Here is a 22,238-nt window from a genome sequence, read left to right as displayed (position 1 = left end):
CTAGGGTGCTTCAATAAAGGTAAGCTCAGCTTTTCAACTAGGGTGGTACTAGCTACATTGGTGCAACTTCCCCCGTCTATAATCATACTACACACCTTGTTGTTTACATAACATCTGGTATGAAATATGTTCTCTCTCTGTTGCTTCATATCGTCTATCTTAATTTGCGCATTGAGAGCACGCCTGGCAACAAGAGACTCACCTTCTACGGGGTATTCCACTCCATCATCATCACTAGCATTAACCAACTCGGGCATCTCATCACTATCATCTTCACTATCAGTCATCACCTCCCCATTGTCTCGCAGAACCATCACTCGCTTGTTTGGACATTGAGACGTAATGTGCCCTGAACCCAAACACTTAAAACATTTAATATCTCTATTCCTTGAAGGTTGGAAATCAACCTTGGGTTTGTTCTTGCTAGTTCCCTCATCTTTTCCCTTAGGTGGTTCGGCCTTTCCCTTTACTATAACTTGATCATTTCTATCCCACTTTGGTTTCCAAGGAGTGCTAGAAACTGAAGTATACCTTGCTGCCCCCTTTCTCTTTAATTGCCTCTCCACCTTCATAGCCATGTGCACCATATCTTCTACCTCCACATAATGTTGCAACTCAACTACATTGGCTATGTCCCTATTCAAACCACTTAAAAATCTGGCCATTGTGGCCTCCCGATCCTCCTCTACATTGGCCCGAATCATAGACACTTCCATCTCCTTATGGTAATCTTCTACACTCCTTGACCCTTGTGTAAGGTTTTGTAATTTTTGGTAGAGGTCTTTATAGTAGTGGCTAGGTACAAATCTTCGCCTCATGAGAGCTTTTCAACTCACCCCATGTTTCTATAGGTCTCTCATGATTCCTCCTCCTATTGGTCATTAATTGATCCCACCAAATAATTGCATAATCAGTGAACTCAATTACCGCCAACTTCTCATTCTTCTCTTCTGAATAATTGTGACAATAAAAAATCAACTCTATTTTCTTCTCCCACTCTAAATAGGCTTCAGAGTCAGTCCTACCTTGGAAAGATGATATTTTCATTTTGATGCTCCCAAGGTTCCTATCTACCTCATCTCGACCCCTTGGATTTCTCCCATGTCCTCTTCCACGCCTACCTCCTCTAGGTCTGTCAACTCCGCCCCTTCCAACTTCAGATGCTATGTCTTCCTCATCATCATCATCTCCTTCGTTTTCAAACTCATTTTCAATGCTAGGCGCACGTCTCCTCCTATCTCGCCCACCTTGCAGATTTCTAATGACTACCTCTTGCTGATCCATCCTATTCTTCACCTCCTCCAACACCAAATTCAACTGTTCAAACTGTTGTTGTATGGCCCGCAATACAAAGAATGAATTATCCACCTCCTCCTTAGTTGTTGAGTCACTCTTATGAGACATTTTCAATGCACTACAAAACAAAAAATATGTTAGTGGTAAAAACCTCACACACTCCCTTGCGTGTTTACACTCAAATATTGTCACTCCACTCGTGTTTCCACTCTTTTAGTCTTTCACCTCACCTGTTTTCCCTTTCAAGTTCTTTAAGAACTAGTTGAACTAAATCAAGACATCACATTGTATTATTCCAACCAGCAACAGATTCCAGAAACAAGAAAGGAATAAAATGACACGGATCTAAAAGAATTTGTACGAGGAAAGAACAATTAGGACACAAGATACTAAAGATGATACACTTGATCCCTTTGAAGATAAAGATCAATCAACACCAAATCACTTCAATTTCCCAATTGCAAAGTATATCAAATAGCTTTTTTTTTTTTTTTTTTTTTTTTTTAATTTATTTGTTATTATTATTCTTCTTATTTTTTTTTTTTTTTTTTTTTTTTTTTTAAAAAAAAAATTTGAAAAATTACAGATATGGAAGTTAAAGCAAGGATTCAAATCTGAAAAATTTAAGCAAAGATTTGCAAAAGCAATCAAGAATGGAATTCAAATCTGACAATTTCAGATTTGAAAAATTAAAGCATAGACTGGTGTAATTAATTAAAGAATTCACAAATCTGAATTCCTGAATCAATTACACGAGTAACCAATTGTGAAAATCACAGATCTGAATTCTAATACACGATTTTTTATTTTTTATTTTCGAACAGAACACACGAAATTAATAAGAATGAAGAAAGGAGTTGTAGATCCAAATGCAAGAACTAAAAAAAAGAAAAGAAGAAAAAGAAAAGGAAAATGAAAAGGATAAATAAGACCTGATTTGGAGCCTGAGCTCTGATACCAAATGATGTGAACCCTCAGGATGAAATCCCCTTTGAACCCACAAACAAATTGAAATCTACCCAAGAAAGCCAAGAATCAAGTCCAAAGAATCTAGACCCGTTGATATCTTGTTTCAAGAACCTAGATTTGGTGAGAACGCCACAAAGGGTTTGCCTTTGATAAGTTCTTAGTTCAATCAAGAACAAGTAGAGAAAACTGAAAAAGTTTTCTATGAAGAACAAAACTTCATTCACAATCAACTTGTCTAGCATATGCGGCTACAAGTCTTTTTAAAATCTATTCATAAAACCCTAACCATACTAAGGCCTATATCAATTAAAAGACATGGGCTGAATATCTTCAAGCCCAAAATATCCTAAACTACACTTCTATAGCTAATAAAAGAAGTCCACTTAATAAAACAAATAGGCCTAAAGGCCTACAACCATAGAAACATAAAAATAGGCCCATATGCCTATACTTAGTGAAATAAAGAGTTTGCAAGAAACCACTAGGCTATGCCGCCCCCATCTGTTGCTTGTATCGCATGAATTAAAGTTGGTTCTTCTTCTTTCAAGCCCATCTTAAATGTTGGAGTCTTGCTCGATAAATTTGCAAACTCGGCCCAAGTGGATTGCACCAATCCTTGCATTGCCTCCTTGATCTTCTTCTCCCTTGACTTTGTGATTGGCCCATCTGAAACTTGTAAGGGATTTTTAAGATTCGGCCTACCATGAGGCCCATCATTTGAGCTTAAAATCTCCAAAATTTTAATTTATCATAATAAAAAAGAAGCCATGAACAATATTATTTTATTTAAAAGACACAAACTTTTACAAACCAACTTCTAAAAATAACATGTATTCTTAACATACGAGAAATACACAATTTTTTTAATAACATTACTTCTCATCTACTTTTTTTCTAGGAAATTTGTGCCGATATTTATGTTGTGGTTAGATAATTTGCAACTTGCTATTGCGTGAGAGAATCAGATCAGGATCCCCTCAAATTCCCTTTGACATTTGAGATCTCAAATTCTTAAATCATAACCATCTTTTAGATCTAATAGTTCACATTTAAAATGAAATAAATGCTAAATGAATTCAAAACAAACTCATAAAAATAGAGACGAAAATGCCCTTGAGTCCCACTGCCCTTCACCATCTCCGATTGAACACCAATCCCCCTGATGTGACGTCGACAGTGGTTCGGCTGTTCTGCCGTGAAAGGGCCAGATCTCAGCCAATTGGCCAGGGAACGGCCAGATCACGCCGACTAGTCGGGATCTGGCCGTTCAGGCCGGATAACGGTTGGATCCCAGCGGTTGGCCAGGGATATGGCTGTTTTTAGATTTTTTATGGGAATGACATTTTCATCTCTATATTTGTGAGTTTATTTTGAATTATTTTAGCATTTATTTCATATTGATAGTTGGCACAATATAAGCTGTTAGATTCAAAGAAGGGCTAGGATTTGAAAATTTGAGATCTCAAATTGTAAAAGAAAATTTGAGGGGATCCTGATCCGATCTCACTTGTTTAGCATCAAATGAGTAGGGCGTCGAACGCAACAATAGTTCGTTGACTGTTGACATTCAACAGTAGTAAGTAAGCTTTGCTGTCTCTCATAAATTGAAAGAGACATAAATTTAAAATGTCAATTGTTTATAAGGAACGGCCAGATCCGGTCGTTCTGGCCGAAGAACGGCCGAATCCAGCCGTTTTGCCCGGAGAACGGCCGGATCCCAGCGACTGGCCAGGGATCTGGCTGTTTTTAGATTTTTTATGGGAAGAACATTTTCGTCTCTATATTTGTGAGTTTATTTTAAATTATTTTAGTATTTATTTTATATTGACAGTTGGCACAATATAAGTTGTTAGATCTAAAAAATAGGCTGGGATTAGAAAATTTGAAATCTCAAATTGTCAAAAAAAAAAATTTAAGGAATCCTACTCCTATGTCAATTGTTTAGCATCAAATGAGTAGGGTGTGGAATGCAATAGTTCGTTGACTGTTGACTCTCGGACATTCTATAGTAGTAAGTAAGCTTCGTTGTCTCTTAAAATAGACATAGTTGGAAAAGTCAGGTGTTTATAATTATCTTATCTTGATGGGATGTCTTTTATTTTTATTTTTATTTTTTGTTTTGTCGATTAGAAAAATGATTAATGCACAACAGTTGTGTAATTATTGTGCAAGGTCTTAGAGATATGAAATGAATTTCATGTAGTGAGTTCCATCACACAAATTCAACATGGACCCATCCCATATCTCTAGATCGGACAAAACCAATTCTCTATAGGTTATATAGATGGCGTCTTTTCCAGGATGTCCCGCTCAGAATTCGACAAAATGCTGGTTTGCCAATGAGGATTCACTTCGATTTTCTACTCCAAATGGAAGGGGCAGGAAATTTAGAGACCCTATGAGAGAGAGAGAGCTCTTTTACTTTAGTAGGTTCCTCGAAGTCTCGTACAATCAGCCTCGTGCTTAGACAAAGAGCTCTTGCCCCCCATCAAGGCCTCGTGCTTAGACATTTAGCTGCTATAGTGTCAGCAACTTCATTGGCATTGTAGGTTAACAATGTTTAAGTTCTTTCCTTTTTTTTAGAATGGTTAAAATAGATAGGAAGAAATATTTTACATGAAATAGTTAAAATAGGAAAAGATATACTTTAATTAATTTTTAGCTAAATATTTGTTGAACGGGTGTCAATTTTCTAAAACTACTTGATGTACGTCTATCTTATCCAATTCATTTTGTTGTCAAAGTAAGGCCGTAAAAGTAAATGCATAATTGTCATTTCACATTTTGTTAGACAATTATATTATCCTTATTTTTATAAGAGCTGAACCGGATACTCTCTTATTCATTTGAATCGAAAAGAATCCAAATGCGTATTGAAAATGTCATCTTGCATGTTTATCGTGGCGATACATGTTTTAATTGGTTTTTTGAAAATTATCATTGCAATTGATCATCGCAGTCTCAAGAAACAGAGATTCATTTGATGTGAAAGGCAAAACAAAAAAAGTCTAAATCAGCAGCACTCCATTTCTCTTTCTTGGGGGGAAGAAGTGAAGTGATGAATTGATGAAATTCAAATTCATTGTAAATCAGCAAGGGCCTGATGTCCCAATTCCAGAATCATAGAAACAGATTTCTGCAGAACAGAACCCAAATCTCTAATAACGAATCTCCCATTGAAACATCCATTATATTATTTACAGAAAAGACAGCCAAAACAAAGCTCCAACAGGCGTCAATTCAAGAAATGAAGAAAAGGAGAAAACAGAGTTAAACCGGAGCATACAACTCTGGAATAAAAGAAAACCACTTGATACCACAGCTCCATTCATTGGGCAAGTGAGGGCATTTGGGCAGCCAATGCCAAGTCCTCCTTGAAACCTTGTAATACAGAATCTCCGGCCATGTATAGCAGCAAACACATATCATCCCCTGATGCCAAAAGCAATAAACATGCTCGTAGTTGTGGTAACAAACCGACACAAATTTTCGATGCATCATCTCCGGCAAGCTCTCCACCTCCAACCAATTCCTTGCTTCACCCAATTCCCACAACTTCAGGCTCCTTGAGATTCCATCTATCCCGACTCCGCCAATCATATACAATTTCCCGTCGCCGCTCACCAGCCGGACAAATGTGAGCTCGCCGGGCAATTCAGTATCGGACCTCTCCCATCTCCCACTCTCCAAATCAAAGCAAACTATTGAAAATGGCTCTGGGGTCGTGAAGTACAGACACCCATTAAAGCAGGCGCCATCCTGGTGATGATTGTCAATCGGAATCGGATCCAAACCGTCGTATTGTCGCCAGACGAGAACGCTGGAATCGTAAACAAAAGCAGAAGTCGAAGAAGAACCAGTACGGATCATGAAGAGCTTGTACCCAACAGGGGTAAAAACCAAAGTGAACGCCTCAAAAGCAAAAGGGTGAACCGGGAAATCGATGAGCCTCGAGGTTCCGGCCAAGAGGTTGCGCACAAGAAAGGCGGATGAGGTGGGGAGAGAAAAGCAAACGAGTCCATTGGAGGTGGAGAGAAGAGAGAAAGACGGCGATTTGCGGGGTAGTAAATCGGAGAGGGGGAGAAAGTTGCTCCAGGTGGCAAGGGCAGAGTCGTACAGAGGGAAGCGGTGGAAACACAGAGGGTGATACAGCAAGAGAAACGAAGAGAAAGGCGAAGAAGCAGAGGAGTGTTTGTATTTGGATATGAACGGGGGAGAGAATACAAGGGACTTGAAGTGCTTACAGGTTGATCTCAAATTCAACAATGTCTTGAGAGGGAGAAAAGAGAGGATTTGCTCGAGGAGTTCCTTTGGCAGCCGGCTCCAGATTTTCGGATCCATTTCCGGGAAAGCAGATTTAGCCTTAGGCTTAGCCTTGGCGGTGATGGGTTGGAATTGGTCATTCATTCTCTTCCCACCCAGCACCACAATTGGTGAGTTCTTCCTCATCTGAAACGGAGGGTATATCCCGGGGGCAGAGGAAGAAGGCGTTGTCTAATCTGAAATGGCCCCCTCCCCCGCAGCAAACTTGTTGCGTAAAAACATTGACTTGCATTTGCACCGGTTGTTTAGGTTGTTACTTATTAGGTTTTTTGAACAATTTTTAGTTTGACAGATTGGATTGTCCGATTTTTATTCTCGTTGTGAATGGGATAATATTAGGGTTAGGTTGGTTTAATATTTGAGTCGGAATAGAATTCCAAGCTCCATTAGAATTAGATTATTTAATATTAGAATTAGAGTTGATTTGAATTTGAATATTCTAATTTTAGGTTTTATCACTTTAGGTATTATCTACTTGTGATTTTATTTAAAGATCGTTTGGTGGTTAATGAGAAGGTAGTGAATGGATTAGAGAAAGAGTAATGATTCACTACCACCTAAATATACAACTTTTCACCACCTTGTCTATGTGGCAAGGTGGTCCCCCACTTTAATTTATATTTAAAAAATAAAAAAACTCAAAAAATAGGCAAGGTGGTAAAAAGTTGTATATTTAGGTGGCATTGAATCATTATTCTTAGAGAAATTATGGTGTTTCTCCTACGAGATATGATATTTTGCCACCCTACGACACAACTCTTAACCACCTTACTCATGTGGCAAGGGATTTTTTTTTTTTTTTTTTTTTTAAAAAAAAAGGGATATGATTCTCTACCATCTAAATATACAACTTTTCACCACCTTATCTATGTGGCAAAGTGACCTCCTACTTTATTTTATTTTTTAAAAATAATAAAAAAAAAATTCTAAAACTAGTGGGGGACCACCTTGCCATATAGATAGGATTGTAAAAAATTGTATATTTACACGATTTTGTAATTTGTTTGTTTAATAAAAAAAATTAATAATTGTATCATCGAATGACAATATATCTCTTTCACACACACACACATAAAATATATATATATATATATATATATATATATATATATATATATATATATATTTCCTAAATCCAAAGTGGTCGTAAAAGAATCACTCCTCATATCCAAAATGGACTATTCTATCAATTTTGCGGTTGATTTTTTAATAGAATAATATGTGAATTTACAATAATATTATTAAGAGAAAAATTACAGAAATAAAACGAAGACTCAGGCCGTCGTCTTCACCCCTTTCAACGTGGCAACCGCCCCACTGCTGAGGGGATGCCTTCACCCAAGAATGTTTTTTATTTTTTTTTATTTTTTAAGGATATTTTCTTTCTCAGGGGAATTAATAAAATTTTACATAAATTTGGTTAGAAAGATTGAGGAAAGAGTGAAGTAAACGATCTATTTGGGATTCAAGCAAAAAATCTCATGAAGCAAACTGAAAAAAACGATTTTAATACTGACTGAAAAGTCAGAATAGTAATTTAACAAACGACAATAAAATGGTGGTAATCTTGAATGGTACCAATTTTTTTAAGGAAACTCTTGCACTTTCTGCAAAATGAACTTTGAATTGTTTGTCACGTTTGATTAAACAAAATAAATAACTAAACAGAAGAAAATGGTTTTGCTGCTTTCCCCTTCCATAATATGTTACGTAGGCATTAACGTGGGATATAAAATAACAAAAAAGAAAAATAATTATATATATATAACTTTGATCTTTATTCAACTCAATTAGAAAAGCTAGAGCCTACCACTCTAAAACAAGAGCAGATTGATCTAAAACTACAACATCACGGATGCCCACATGAATTTATTTGATCTATACTCTATCTATGATTTATCACTGCCTTAGCAAGACCATGGGCCGCATACTTTGTCACTCTTAAGATATGGCTAACTCTACCGAGTAGAGAGAACCACTTTTATATAGGCCACTAATTGTCTGAATTTGTACCAATTTGAATCATTTGCCTTGATATCATTAACCACCTGCGATGAGTCTCCTTCTAAAATAATATTTTGGAGTTCTTGTTCGCAACTAAACTCCCACTCCCCAGCACACTTAGGATAGTTACTTCATGATAGTTTGAGAAATTCTAAATTTCCTACAACAAACATAGTCTTTTGATAATTAACTTTTAGATTATTTTATTAACTTTATAGTGTCTTTAAATAGACACTTACAATATATAGAAAAAATAAAAGACTAGCCGAAATAAACAACTTCTAATGTTATCATTATTGATAACATATTAATTATTATTATCTCTAAATTCAAATCCTAAATTCTAATGAAAATAAAAGACAATAAACCACTTTTAATGTTATCAACAAGGGGTTTATTCATCTTTTAAAAAAAAAGAAAAAAAGAAAAAAAAAGTGGTTTATTCAATATTCAAATCCACTTGAATAAATAAATAAAAAAGTCAATCCAACTCTTTCCGGGTTTTTTCGCTCCAAAATGCGGGTGGATTGGGTCCCACGGCGTGAGTTTAAGTCGGTTGCCTAGCCGTTGGGGGAGTCTCCCCCATAAAATCTGATCACAACCCTAGATCGTAAAATCTTATCACAATTCACAACCCTAGTTTTTTTTTTCCTGCGCTCATCGCAACCCTAGTTTTATTTTCCTGTGCTCATCACAACCCTACTTTTTCTGCCTCTCCACCGATTCTCGCTAAAACCCACGAAAGCCCTTATCCTCCTCGCTCAATGCTCTACAATGAAGAAGAAACCTGAGACTGGTATTTGCCATTCACCTTCGGATCTGGTTCTTGTTGAACCCGAGTATTGCCCCCAGGCCGTTGTGGATTGGTACATATTGGGTGAAGACGAGGGTTATACGAGTAGTTTCAAGAAGAGAGATGGGAGCGAAAAGGCAAGAAAGCATCTCGCAGCGATGGGGTGGGTGTTCTGGTATGGTCAGAAGGGATTAAGGCGTGAGTTGCGCTACACTTCACCTACTGGAAGATGTTTTTACTCGCTTCGATCAGCATGCAAATGCTGTATTGCTCAAGGAGGAGTTTCTGGGATTGCTGGGTCTAATCCTGTTTCCAAAACAGAGTGTGTTGCTTCTACTTCTCTTTCTAAAACAGAAACCCTTACTTCCTCTGTTTGTGAAACGGTTGCTCATAATCGTAAGTCTGTGAAACGCATTAATCTCGGTGATGATAAAACTGATCGGTCGACCCTTAATGCTTCTGGCTCTGTTTGCAAAAGGGTTGCCTCTACCTCTGTCTGTGAAACGGCTGCTCGTAATCGTAAGCCTGGGAAACAAATTAATCTCGGTGATGATAAAACTGATCAGACCCTTAATTCTGGTTCTGTTTGCAAAAGGGTTGCCTCTAGCTCTGTCTGTGAAACGGCTGCTCGTAATCGTAAGCCTATGAAATGCATTAATCTCGGTGATGATAAAACTGAGACCCTTGCTTCTGCTGTTTGTGAAACGGCTGCTCGTAATTGTAAGCCTATGAAATGCGTTAATCTCAGCGACGAAGTTAAGGGCGAGTTAGCCGGCCATCCAAACAGAAGACCGGGAAAGGTACTGGCGGATTTGAAGAAAATAAGGGATGATCATTCAGGCGTCACTCAGTCTAAGAGTGTGCTCGGATCGAGAAAAAGAGTGATGCGTGGAGTAATTCCCAAGTGCCCAACAACTTTATCTTGGTTGGTAGACAACGGTGTGGTGTTGCCGAGGACAAGAGTACATTACCGTGCTAAGAATGATTCTGCTCCAATGAAAGAAGGGCACATAACTCGTGATGGGATTGAGTGTATTTGTTGCCGTAATGTGTATACTCTTTCTGGTTTTGAAGCTCATGCTGGTAGTACAAATCACAGACCGGCAGCCAATATTCTACTTGAAGATGGGAGGTCTCTGCAAGATTGCCAAAGGCAGGCGACGAATATTACAAATCAGAACAAAAGCTTCACAACAAAGCGACAAGAGAATGATGAGATATGCTCTGTTTGTCACTATGGGGGTGAGCTGGTTTTATGTGATCAGTGTCCATCCTCGTTCCACAAGAGTTGTCTTGGCTTGAAGAATGTTCCAGATGGTGATTGGTTTTGCCCATCATGTGCTTGTGGAATTTGTGGTCATGGCAAGATTCAACAAAACAAAAGAGATTCTGTGGATGACAGTTTCGTTACTTGCAAGCAATGCGAGCACAAATTTCATATTGAGTGCATAAGGAGTAAAGAGGCGGCGGTCAACAAAGATCATTGCTTTTGTGGCAGAAAGTGTGAGTATATATTTTTGGGCCTTCGAAAGCTTTTAGGAAACCCAATTCCAGTGGGTAATGATAATTTGACTTGGACATTATTGAAGTCCACAGAGGCTGAAAGCTGTAATCTTGATGCTCCTGACAATGAGGCCTCGAAGGAGAGTTGCAGCAAGCTCAATGCTGCTATAACTGTGATACATGAGTGTTTTGAGCCTGTGAAAGATCCTCATACCAACAGTAACCTCGTTGAAGATGTAATTTTCTGTAGAGGGTCAGAGCTTAACCGATCAAACTTCAGAGGGTTCTACACCGTGCTTTTGGAGAGAAAAAATAAAATAGTCTGTGTGGCTACTTTAAGGGTTTATGGAGAAAAAGTGGCTGAATTACCTCTTGTTTGCACCAGGTTTAAGTATCGTAAACGTGGAATGTGTCGCATATTGATGGGTGAGCTTGAAAAACAGCTGATGGCACTCGGAGTGGAGAGGCTAACTTTGCCTGCAGCTCCTACTGTGCTCAAGACGTGGACAACTTCATTTGGGTTTTCAAAGATGACAGATTCTGAGAGGCTACAGTTTCTAGATTATGCTTTCTTGGATTTCCAAGATACCATCATGTGTCAGAGACTCTTAAGGAAGAATCCTGAAGCAGAAATTGTGTACCAAAGGCCTGTGGAAAGTGTAGCCAGCCCTGGCAAATTTAATACCAAGTGTTTGGACGAAGAAGCGAATTTTCAGAAGCCCAGCAGCGGCAGCGGTAGCGGCAGTTATTATTCCAAGTGCTACAAGAGGAAGAACATATCATTCTGTGGGAGCCAAAGCAGTGACAATTCCGAGTGCTGCAAGAGGCTGAAGATATCAGCCTGTGAGACTCGAGTCCCATTCCATGATGCACCTTGGAGAAATCAATTTAAAACTGTTCTAGCTTAAATATCACTTCAGGAGATCTGTAAATTCTTTGTATGGAATGTATGGGAAATAGAAGTCAATTGATTTTTTTTCTAGTTGATGTCTATGAAATATATACTAATTTGTTGATGTTTACATGTTCTTTTCAAGCTCCTTGACTTCTTGTTCTTCTTATTCAAAACTCCCTGTCCCCTAAATTCAATCCACCCCCCCACCCCCCCCCCCCCCCCCCACTTTTTTTTTTTTTAAAATAAAAAATTAATGGGATTTTGTTACATTAGAGTATAAATCTAAATAGCTACGAGCAACAAACTACGACCTTCATATTTTTTTTTTTAAAAAAAAATGGGATTTTGTTACATTAGAGTATAAATCTAAACAACTACGAGCAACAAACTATGACCTTCATATATTTAATAATAATAATAAAAAAATAATGGGATTTTGTTACATTAGAGTATAAATCTAAATAGCTACGAGCAACAAACTACGACCTTCATATATTTTTTAGTGTTCCAGCAAGTATAAACATATTACCATCAGTAAGTATGCATGGGCCATTGCTATTCGCAGCAAACAATACACTGAGTTTGGGAAGAAAGGGTATTGCAGTGCGGCATAATTTATTGCAGCTCTCCACCGTAGGGGTTGTACTTCTATGTTTCTGGCAAAGCTTGCAGATAGCAGAGTCGTCTTGGTCTTGGCCCGCTAAATGTATTCCATCAGCTGTCAGCTCATATGCTGTAGCATAATTACATAATTCTTTTAATAGCCTCTGGTAGACAAAATAATCATCTTAAATTCATTAGAAAATCAGCATAGAAATCTATGTTACAACTGTGGCAAGTCACAATGAGAACTGAATATCTATGACTAAAAAATTAACAATAACTAATTATTAGAAGCAAATTAACAGTTGAGTATATATACATGCCACGGACAATAGCATAGGAACTTAAGAGGTCATGCTATGCATTAGACAAAGATTCAAAGAACTATGAGGACTATCACAGAGCTAGCCATCCAGAAATCAAAAGATTAAATGCCAGAATGTAACTGCTGCAAATGTCAATCGCTCCAGTTGTCCCGATCCTGAGCAGGTCCTTCATCCTGCAAGTCCATCCAATCCACATGAGATACTGTCATATTGTATCTATTATGATTAGTGCATAATATGCAAACAAACTCAATAAAAGGAGTCAATATACGAATTCGAAGGGTATACCGCTTCATCAGCAATCAACCTGGATGGTAACCACAAAAGAATTTGTCTATCGTTTCCACCTGTGTATAACTCCTGCAATATTGGACAAATCATTCAAACAATTAGTGCAGATTATATTCGGCAGATAAAACTCAACCTTCCATAAGAAAAATGTTTGATGGTTCAGTTTATTTTCTATAGATCCAGGGCATAAGAATCGATCTTTTTTATTTTTTTTTGGCTAGGTAATTTTTTTCTCCACAAGAAAAATGTTTGATGGTTCAGTTTATTTTCTATAGATCCAGGGCATAAGAATCAATCTTTTTATTTTTTTTTTGCTTGGCAATTTTTTTCTCCACTCCAGCTGCAAGTTTACCCTCCCTCCCTCTTTTTTTTTTTTTGCTTGGTAATTTTTTTCTCCACTCCAGCTGCAAGTTTACCCTCCCTCCCTCTCCCTCTCCCTCTCCCTCTCTCTCTAAAATGAGTTACAAATTTCATTACTACCTGAAACACAAGCTTTATCACTCTTCACACTTTTCCTTTTCCCTCTTCTGGAAACTCAAAAAATAATTTGCCAAGGGCATGAGTTTAGACGCCTTGGTATAATTACAACTTAAAACGTTCGGAGGAGATATTTATAAATCAAGGCAGAAAACACAATGCACTCAGATGATTAGCTTTGAATAAATTAAATTTGGGAATAGCTTTATCATAGTTTCATGTTCCATAAATCAGATTCCATAAAAGTAAAAAAGAGCACTACTCAAATTGGATGACATAACCATCTGATAAAATATCAAGTTCACTCCCTAGTCCCTATTCCAGTTCACATAGCACTGATACCTAAGAAGAGGATCATGAGATCATGATTGTACCTGATCCTGTGTGCTGAACCAGCAACAGTTCACATATTCGTAGTGTCCACGAAATGTCAGGGATGTTTTACCCGACCATACATCAAATGCCTGAAAAATCCATCAGTCAACTTAAGGTTTGCATAAAACTCTAATATCTCTCATTCAAATGTAAGTTAAGCAGATTGAAAACTACAGAGGGTGATTACTTTCACCGCTGTCATGCATGGAACAAAAACAAGGGCTGAATCCTGAGTAGTCGCCAACTGTATTGGCTTGCTGGTTTGCAGGCGCACAGTTTCATAGTTCACTAGTGTATTGCAGCCAGATTCAATATCCCACAACCTTAATCTTGAGTCAGAACCTACAATCCAAAGAGAGAGAGAGAGAGAGAGAGATTACACTTTCAATGCGATTCGTTCATTATAGCTTTACTAATTTAAAAGGAACCAACTACAAAGATTAAGAAAATGTTTAGCAGAGGAAACAAGAAGTGCTGATTAATTTCATCAATGATGACACTGGCAGTAAAGAAGCGACTAAACTCAGCCCTAAGGTTCATTTTGTATGGCAACAAACAACAGATCAAGGGAAACTGCTCAAAGTAAATAACAATAAGAACTGCTGTGAATTCTCATTATTGCAAAGCCATGATCCAAATATCTTTTTACAGTTAGTAATGATTTTCAAGGACACCAAAACTCTTGCAGACAAAGTCACTACAAGTACCTTCTTTATCCACCTATCAACAAAAACAGTATTTTTTTTTTTATATCAATATTCAAATAATTTAGTACTTTGAAAACATCGCATCAAACATGTTGGATTTTATATTATACATAACAAACACACGATAATATAAATATATCGAGGAAAGCTGAGGAAGGAGAGAACCCAGCTGTCCATCATTATGATGTTGCAGACCCTTTATGGACAGCCTACCAAGAGACAAAAGCATACTAATGACATACTAAATCTCCTAGTTGATAATCTCAAACAGAGCACGCATGCAATTAACCCCATAATCGGTTTTTAGACCATCTGCATTCTCTCTATGTATGCATATCATGCAGCTCTGACCATGCTGCATCGCTGCATCTCCACATGCTTTAATTAAAGCCATAAGACTATCCTGAATAACTTATAAGGACTCTGTGTTAAGCATTTTTTTTTTTTGATAAGTTCTTTGTGTTAAGCATATTTAACATATACAAGATAAGAACTTAACTTAATGAAAACCAACCTGCACTTAGAAGATACATGCCATCGTCAGTTACTTTTAACCCATTAACAGCACCATAATGAGCAGTGGCACGATCCTGACTAGACAGCATCCCCGGATGTAATCTCTGTCTCCTACCAACAGGTGACTGTTTTGTACCATTCCCACTAGCAAGCTTCCTATGTTGTGTCCGTGGCTTTGTGTACGAACTAGAACTTTGGCCAGCTGATAGGGACTTGGATGTCAAAACCTGAGACAGAATAAAAAAATAAACTTATTTAAAGCTCAACTAGAAGCTTTTAACATAATAAGATGAATGCAATTCAAGGCGACAACCTACAATATTGTTCACATAATACAGCATTTACTGCACGTCCAGTTATGAAGAATAATTATAAAGATGTAAAACAAATAAAATAAAGTAACAGCAGCCAAGCCTAGATGCCAGCTATGCAAGAAAAACAACCCTATGTGCACCTTTTTTGGAGGTCCACTCTGTAGTCCTCCCCTTTCCTCCTCTCTTTTGTAGTCATGTCACATTTTAGATGACTAATAATTTTATTGAAAGAAAGGGCAAAGCCCTAGTGCACAAAAAGTGTAAAAGAGAGCTGAACACCCTATAGGCTTCTACAATCTAAAAAATTAATTAGATCTACTAGATCCACCGAGGAAAAGTTAAGAACATGTACAACAACCCAATCCAAAAGAGATCTCAAAAAAAAGGATTTTTGAGAAAGCACGTTGGACTCGCATTCCTCAAAGGCACCGATTCCTTTCTCTCCAAATGCTCAACATTAAGAAAGCAATAATAACTTTCCAGATTTCCTTTTTGTGATCTCCCCGCCCTTGGAATTTCCAGCAATGAAATAGTTCTAGGATGTTACTAGGCATCACCCATGAAACCCCAAATAAGTTAGAATGTCAGCCTGTTAGAAACCTCAGCTACATGTTGCACACCAAGAGGCAAGAGGCATAGCTGCACTCTCATAACTAGTTTCATATAAAGGAAAAAGAAATGATAAGCCAAAGAAATTTTCATATAACACTGAGTTGTTACTAGCAATCACAGCTAACCATACAAATAAGCATATAAAGAGATATGTTCACTCTTTATAATATGAGTTTTGATATGAGAAATTTATGCACAACTAGTTCATCATGAGATATACTGATACAGGTGATTTGCAACTATATATACATATATGCATAACTTTTTCAAAAGGTTGTTCCCCTATATCCATCTCAAAAGGGCTGTTAGAAAGTACATTATAAAATTCAACAAAGAGGACTAATGATATAATCAATATTAAATAAACTTTAGGTGATAACTGAAAAGAATAAATATGATCCTATTAAAACGAAAGTTTTAAAGTGGACTAGTTTGCAATTTAAGAAAAAATAATAAAGCAAGCATTGCTTTTTGGAAGAGAAAAGACGTCAAGGAAACCTTGTTAGTGGCAGAGCATTCCAGTATATGCGGGCGTCTCCCAAGCTGAGAATGAGACTGATCTAAAACTAGAAAACATCCAGCGCGTCTGATGTCCCAAAAACGTATTGCACCATCACATCCCCCGGTAACCAAAACCCACTCACTAGAAGTTGACCATTCCACCGTCATCACACCATCTACCATCAAAGACGCTATATCACAATTAAATGCAAGGCAATTTTCTCCTATGTCATAAATGTAAGCCAAATACAGAATAATACAATCGAAACAAATTATACATCAATATTTAGCCATTAAAATAAAATTTTATAACTTTAGGCTCCGTTTGTTTCAACATAAAACATTTTCCACTTAAAACATTTTCTGAAACAAAATATTGTTGGGTTCGTATTAAGAACATTTTCCGCTTCAATGAGGACTGCATTGGTGAGAGTGGCTTTGGTAGGGGTTGATGCCGACAAGAGAGGGGGTGCTGTCTACACGATCCCATGATGTGTTGAAGGATTTGAAGAAAGGAGTTGTTGATGGAAAATGTTTTAGACCTTGAAAAAGCGTAAACCATTTAACGGAAAACATGGGGTGTTTTTCAATTGACCAAATTTTTCAACCGCAACTAAACACCTAAAAATAATAAAATAGTTTTATGGAAAACGTTTTATGTCAAAAGAAACAAAACCTTAAAAATAAGGGATAACTTCACAAAAATGTATCGAATTATACGCCGTTTTGAGATATGGGCGTTTTGAGATATGGGTACTGAATTAGCAAACGTCTCAAACTAAGGTATCTAAGTTTTCAAATGTCTCACTTAAGGGTACTCCGTTAGGATTTAATGTTAAATCCTAACGGAGTACCCAAAATACCCTTATTTTTTTTTTAGGAAAAAAAAAAAGAAGAAAAAAAATGCTAGGATCTAGGTGTTGGTCAAAATTTAACAGAATTTACAAAAATACCCATGCCTGAATCTTTGAAATTTAACAGAATTCCGTTTGTCAAGGAATAATACATTACAGTACTGTTCATGTACTTTTTTTTTTTTTTTTCATTTTTTTATACTTTTCACTACTAATCAACATCAAAACATTCCCACTTTTTTCACTTTTTTATATCACATCAATAATTTTTTATTACTATTCAAATAAAAAAATTCACTACAATACAAAACTTTTTCACTTTTTTATACAAATTCTTTTTATTTTATATCACATTATCACTTTTTACTAATTTCAAAAACTAATAACCCACTACTTTGTTCTGTTCTGTTCTGTAATGTCACTTGCCAAACAAGCCCTTAGATACCCCAGTTTGAGACGTTTGCTAGTTCAATACCCTTTTCTCAAAACGGCGTATAATTCGATACCCTTTTGTGAAGTTATCCTTAAAAATAAATATGATTTCTAAAATGTATCAAATATGAATAGACTAAAAAGATTGGAAATTCAGAATGCAATCAAGGGTGGACACAAGCTGTAGGACTCCAAGCACAAGCAAATATATTATAAAATGGCAGAGACTGCAGTAGAGCAAGAAGATTTGTACTTGAGATATATCCATTAATATTTTTTCTTTTCTTTTATTCTTTTATGAGCACAACAGAAATATTCAAATTCATGTCCCAACTTTCAGGAGCGCATGTAACCTAGAAACTTAGTTTATTGGAGCCATAGATACTCTCACACATTATGGAATTGTCTTGACATTGCATTCTAGATCCCATATAAGAGTCTTATGCCATCTATATGTCGGCACCTACCAGCCAAACGTTGTTCTAGGAGGAAGTTAGTACTTGTCCAACGTGAATACTGCTGCATCTGAACAGCATTGGTATGCAATGTGCCTCAAGTAACAAGCACATGCCAACAGTGGCGAAGTCAAGATTTTGGTTCACAGGGAATAACATTAAAAAATATAGTTGACAAAAAAAAGTTAATTAAAAATATTAAATAATATAACTAAAACTTGATTTAAAAAATTACAAAAATTAATCAACCATAGCCACTGGCAGGCCAGGGGGCTCATTTGCCCCCTGGCTCTGCCCTTGTGTACCAAACAAGAACCTCAAGAAACATGCACATGAATTAAAAGGTATAATAAGTGTGTGAACCACCAGCATACCACGATGACCAGATAGTGTGTGAGCAAATGCCCCTGAAGCAATATCACAAAGGCGAACTTGAACATCTTCCGTTCCAGCAGCAATTAGCATGTGAGATGTTGCCAATGAGGACATGGCAGTCCTATAAACCTTTCCAGGCATTTTAAAGTTCATCACCACCTATAAAATAACAAAAAGAAATTATATATATCAAAACAGATTTCACATAACAATCAAGAGTGCAATACCACATAGCATGACAATAAACATCAAGGAGGATGCCTACCTGTGTCGTATTTGTATCCCAAACATTTATGTGATGATCATATGAACCAGTGATGAAAAGCCCAGTGTCAACAGGATACCATATGGCCGAGGATATGGCATATTTATGCCCACTTTCATGTTGCTTGTCAACAACAAAGATGCACTTGTGCTTTGCTATGAGACCACCAGCCTCGTAATCGGTGGCACGTTGAACATCATAAACAGCTGCTGAAGCATCTGATGCACCGGATAACAAATATCGTCCCTCTGTCAAATCAACCTGAATTCATCATCAAAATAGGCAGGCCTCTAAAGCTCCTTAAGGAAAGTCATTCTCTTTTCTTTTTCACAACGATGATATATATACTTTCAGTAAGCAATGTTATAATATAGTTGAAAAAACAAAACACAGATATGTCTGACTATCTTGTCCAATCACAAAATTCAAACATTCAATCCGCCATACAGTAACAAATTCAATCCATAATGACATCGTCGTGCTGTTTAGCCAAAAGGGATGATAAAAACAGCATCAATAGTGGGTAATGAACATTCTGATTTAAAAATTCAGAGTGAAGAATCCAAGTAGCATGAATCAATGCCACACGTTCATTCAGTTTCTCCTCAATTTTCCACTCCTGATCATTGTAACAATGATGAGCATACCTCTAAGACACCATCGTTCCACTTCGAGAAAGTGGTAATAATTACAGAGTTTGAAACAGTTGGGAGAGAGAATATCAAGAAAAATAATAAATCATTAATTAATACTTTACCAAGAAGAAATATGTATCCAAAGACGATAGCATCTGAAAACTATTGGCTGGGAAAATGATATCTCTCATCCAACTCAAACCAACTTTTTTTTTTTTTTCTCTCTCTAGGTATATAACTCAAACCAACCAAAAAAAAAAAGCTCATCTTCCAATACTCGGTGCCTGATATAATGTTCGTAGTTTCATTCGCTTCAATTGTTGTAAAGTTTACAAGTTATGATGGCACAACCTTTCACCTCAATTTGACTCATTTCACAAACAAAAGGGGAAAAATTAATTAGAGATGAACAACTATCAAAAATGAAAAATTTAATCCGTGAGATACAGCTAAACTGAACGAGCATTATCCTCTGTATAGTTCGTGTAATCTGATACCGAATTCAAGAAAAAGAAAAAGAAGAGTACCTGAAGAGAGTTGATGGAGCCACGGTGAGGGGAAACGATGTCTTTGTGATTGGAGAGTTGGAGAGTGCCGATTCGATTGGACTTAATGCGACTTGCGAACGATTTTGGGCGCAGTTTGCCCGCTTCTCTGTCTCCGATCTCCTTCCACATTTTCCAAGCATCTTTTGATTCTTCTTCCACCTCTCTCTCTTTCTCTCTGACAGCCTTTCTTCGTCAAATCTCACTCGTATTCGTGAAAATTCAGAGTTGCTGGTGGCTGGTAATTTCTGATTTTCGATTAAAAAAAAAAAAACTTATTCTATCTCCATTAGTTTTTATTTTTAATTTGGACATAAAATTCGAAAAAGTATAAATATCCCTCAAAACTACCACTCAATTGTTATTGTCTTTTCAAATTAAATTGTGTCAGTATCTCTCTTCAAACTACAAAAACATGTTAATGTCCTCACTAAGACCAACAAAAAAACAAAAATGACTCTAAATTATTTTAATAAGACAAAAATAAAAAATGTGTTTATAAATTCGAAAAAAAAAAACTAAAAACTAAAAATATAAAATACATTTAAAAAAAACTAAATTTAAAAAAATTAAGGAAAATGAAAAAATAAAAAAATAAAGAAGGTAAAAGAATGAAAAAAATGAAAAACAAACGAAAAAATAACTGAAAATTATAAAAGAAAAAACAAATGAAAAAAAAAACCCATTTTTCTTTTTATTTTATTTTTTGTTTTTAGTTTTTTTATAACTTGTTCTTATTTTATATATATTTTTTAAAATAATAGTTTTTTTAAAAATAATTAATAATTTTAAAAATAGTATTTTTATCATTATGGGAGATATTGACATTTTTTCATAGTTTAGGGGGGAAACTAATATAATTAGTAGTTTTCTTAAATATATATCTCCTCAAACTAACACACAAATTGTTATTGTCCTCCTTAAACTACCAATTACGTCAACCTGTCTTGTAAACTACAAAAAAATATTAATGTCGCCAAGACCAACAAAAATAAAGAAATGATCCTCAAATTTTTTCAATAAGACAAAAATGTTTTTATAAATTCAAAAAAAAAAAGGAAAAAAAATGATTTTTTTTTATATAAAATATAGAAATAAAAATTGAAAAACATTTAAAAAACGAAACAAAAAAAATTGAAAACCTGTTTTTTTTTTAAATTTAAATATTTTTATAATGTTACGAATGATATTTTTGTTATTACGAGGATATTAACATTTTTTTAATAATTTAAGTAGATATTAACACAATTTATAGTTTAGAAAAAACATTGACAATAAGGTAATAATTTGAAGAGAATATATACATTTTTCTTTAAAAAAATTTACAAATTAATATTTAAAAGTGACATATATCATTTAACATGAGAGAAATACGTATTTTTTAATAACACGTAATTTTTATAAGCTTTTTTTTAATAATTTAAAATATATATAAAAATTTATTACAACCCAATTTGTAAATCCGATTCTTGCTTGATGCGTCTTATTTCCACCGTTGCAATAGGAGAACCGCATCGCCTATACGCTTTGGATTGGCCTCTGCAATCCGAACCGTGAGGCCCGGAAGAGGCTGGGCCTACTTTGTTTTCTTTGTCAGATCGAAAGTAAAGGTGAGAATGGCATATCCTGTTTCCCATACTCCCAGCCAAGGTGGCCATTTTTAAGCATAACCTCCCAACTCAAAATAAAATAGAGGGTTAGGATCGAAATATATATCTCGTTTAATTAAATAAATCGGGTTAGAGTTGATTTATACACATGTCTTGACGCGATTCAAATCCGACACATTACATTTAAGATTGGCATTTTTTTTTCCCACGACCCGCACAAACCTAACACAAAATTAGCGGATTAGAGTCGAGGGATTTGACACATTTAATTAAATTGGTTGGATTAAGGTTGACCTATATAATCTTATACTCATGCCTAACACGACTCAAACTCGACACTCAAAACACAAATTAACACTCCTACTCCCAACATATTAACGGTACCTTTGCTTTCTCAGGCTATTCTTATATACTTAGTTAGATATCTTCTGGCTTTAGGCATAACATCTCAGAGGTTATCTCCACGTAGACAATACTGGCATAAGTGGAGCCACACAAGTTCAACTGGACTAAGATTTCTTAGAATTTCTATAATATATTAGTCTCAAATCTTAATGATAGT

The 22,238-nt window shown here is 36.1% G+C and overlaps 3 protein-coding genes across 4 annotated transcripts; 1 reads left to right on the top strand and 2 right to left on the bottom strand.

The window, feature by feature from the left end:
• Nucleotides 1-5,418: 5,418 nt before the first annotated feature.
• Nucleotides 5,419-6,814, bottom strand: LOC133871202 (F-box/kelch-repeat protein At5g43190). Its single transcript, XM_062308594.1, has one exon. It carries the CDS (start codon nt 6,712-6,714, stop codon nt 5,536-5,538), a length of 1,179 nt encoding a protein of 392 aa, XP_062164578.1. The 5' UTR covers nt 6,715-6,814; the 3' UTR covers nt 5,419-5,535.
• A 2,552-nt stretch (nt 6,815-9,366) lies between these two features.
• On the top strand, nt 9,367-11,796 carry LOC133871660 (increased DNA methylation 1-like). The gene has a single exon (XM_062309087.1). The coding sequence runs from the start codon at nt 9,367-9,369 to the stop codon at nt 11,794-11,796; it is 2,430 nt and encodes an 809-aa protein (XP_062165071.1).
• A 758-nt stretch (nt 11,797-12,554) lies between these two features.
• Nucleotides 12,555-20,295, bottom strand: LOC133870134 (WD repeat-containing protein ATCSA-1). Of its 2 annotated transcripts, none has more exons than XM_062307189.1 (9): nt 20,049-20,295; nt 18,887-19,147; nt 18,621-18,780; nt 16,503-16,696; nt 15,077-15,305; nt 14,043-14,197; nt 13,855-13,944; nt 13,001-13,072; nt 12,555-12,885 (listed from the first exon to the last, which is right to left on the bottom strand). In XM_062307189.1, exons 1-9 carry the CDS (start codon nt 20,196-20,198, stop codon nt 12,844-12,846), a joined length of 1,353 nt encoding a protein of 450 aa, XP_062163173.1. In that variant the 5' UTR covers nt 20,199-20,295; the 3' UTR covers nt 12,555-12,843. The 2 variants fall into 2 exon arrangements, with proteins under 2 accessions (XP_062163173.1, XP_062163174.1); XM_062307190.1 differs by having other exon boundaries at nt 16,503-16,681; nt 20,049-20,293.
• Nucleotides 20,296-22,238: the final 1,943 nt, after the last annotated feature.

Source organism: Alnus glutinosa, chromosome 6, assembly GCF_958979055.1.
Source record: "Alnus glutinosa chromosome 6, dhAlnGlut1.1, whole genome shotgun sequence".
Classification (NCBI taxonomy): Eukaryota; Viridiplantae; Streptophyta; class Magnoliopsida; order Fagales; family Betulaceae; genus Alnus; species Alnus glutinosa.
Note: the sequence above shows the minus strand (reverse complement) of the source record. Positions and strands in the feature narration are given on the sequence as shown.

Excerpts from the sequence above, each read along its gene's own strand:
- LOC133871202 (XM_062308594.1), bottom strand. The coding sequence starts at position 6,714 with ATGAGGAAGAACTCACCAATTGTGGTGCTGGGTGGGAAGAGAATGAAT.
- LOC133871660 (XM_062309087.1), top strand. The coding sequence starts at position 9,367 with ATGAAGAAGAAACCTGAGACTGGTATTTGCCATTCACCTTCGGATCTG.
- LOC133870134 (XM_062307189.1), bottom strand. The coding sequence starts at position 20,198 with ATGTGGAAGGAGATCGGAGACAGAGAAGCGGGCAAACTGCGCCCAAAA. Across the intron at positions 19,148-20,048 it reads GCTCCATCAACTCTCTTCAG|GTTGATTTGACAGAGGGACG; the intron begins GTACTCTTCTTT and ends TGATGAATTCAG. Across the intron at positions 18,781-18,886 it reads GGGATACAAATACGACACAG|GTGGTGATGAACTTTAAAAT; the intron begins GTAGGCATCCTC and ends GTTATTTTATAG.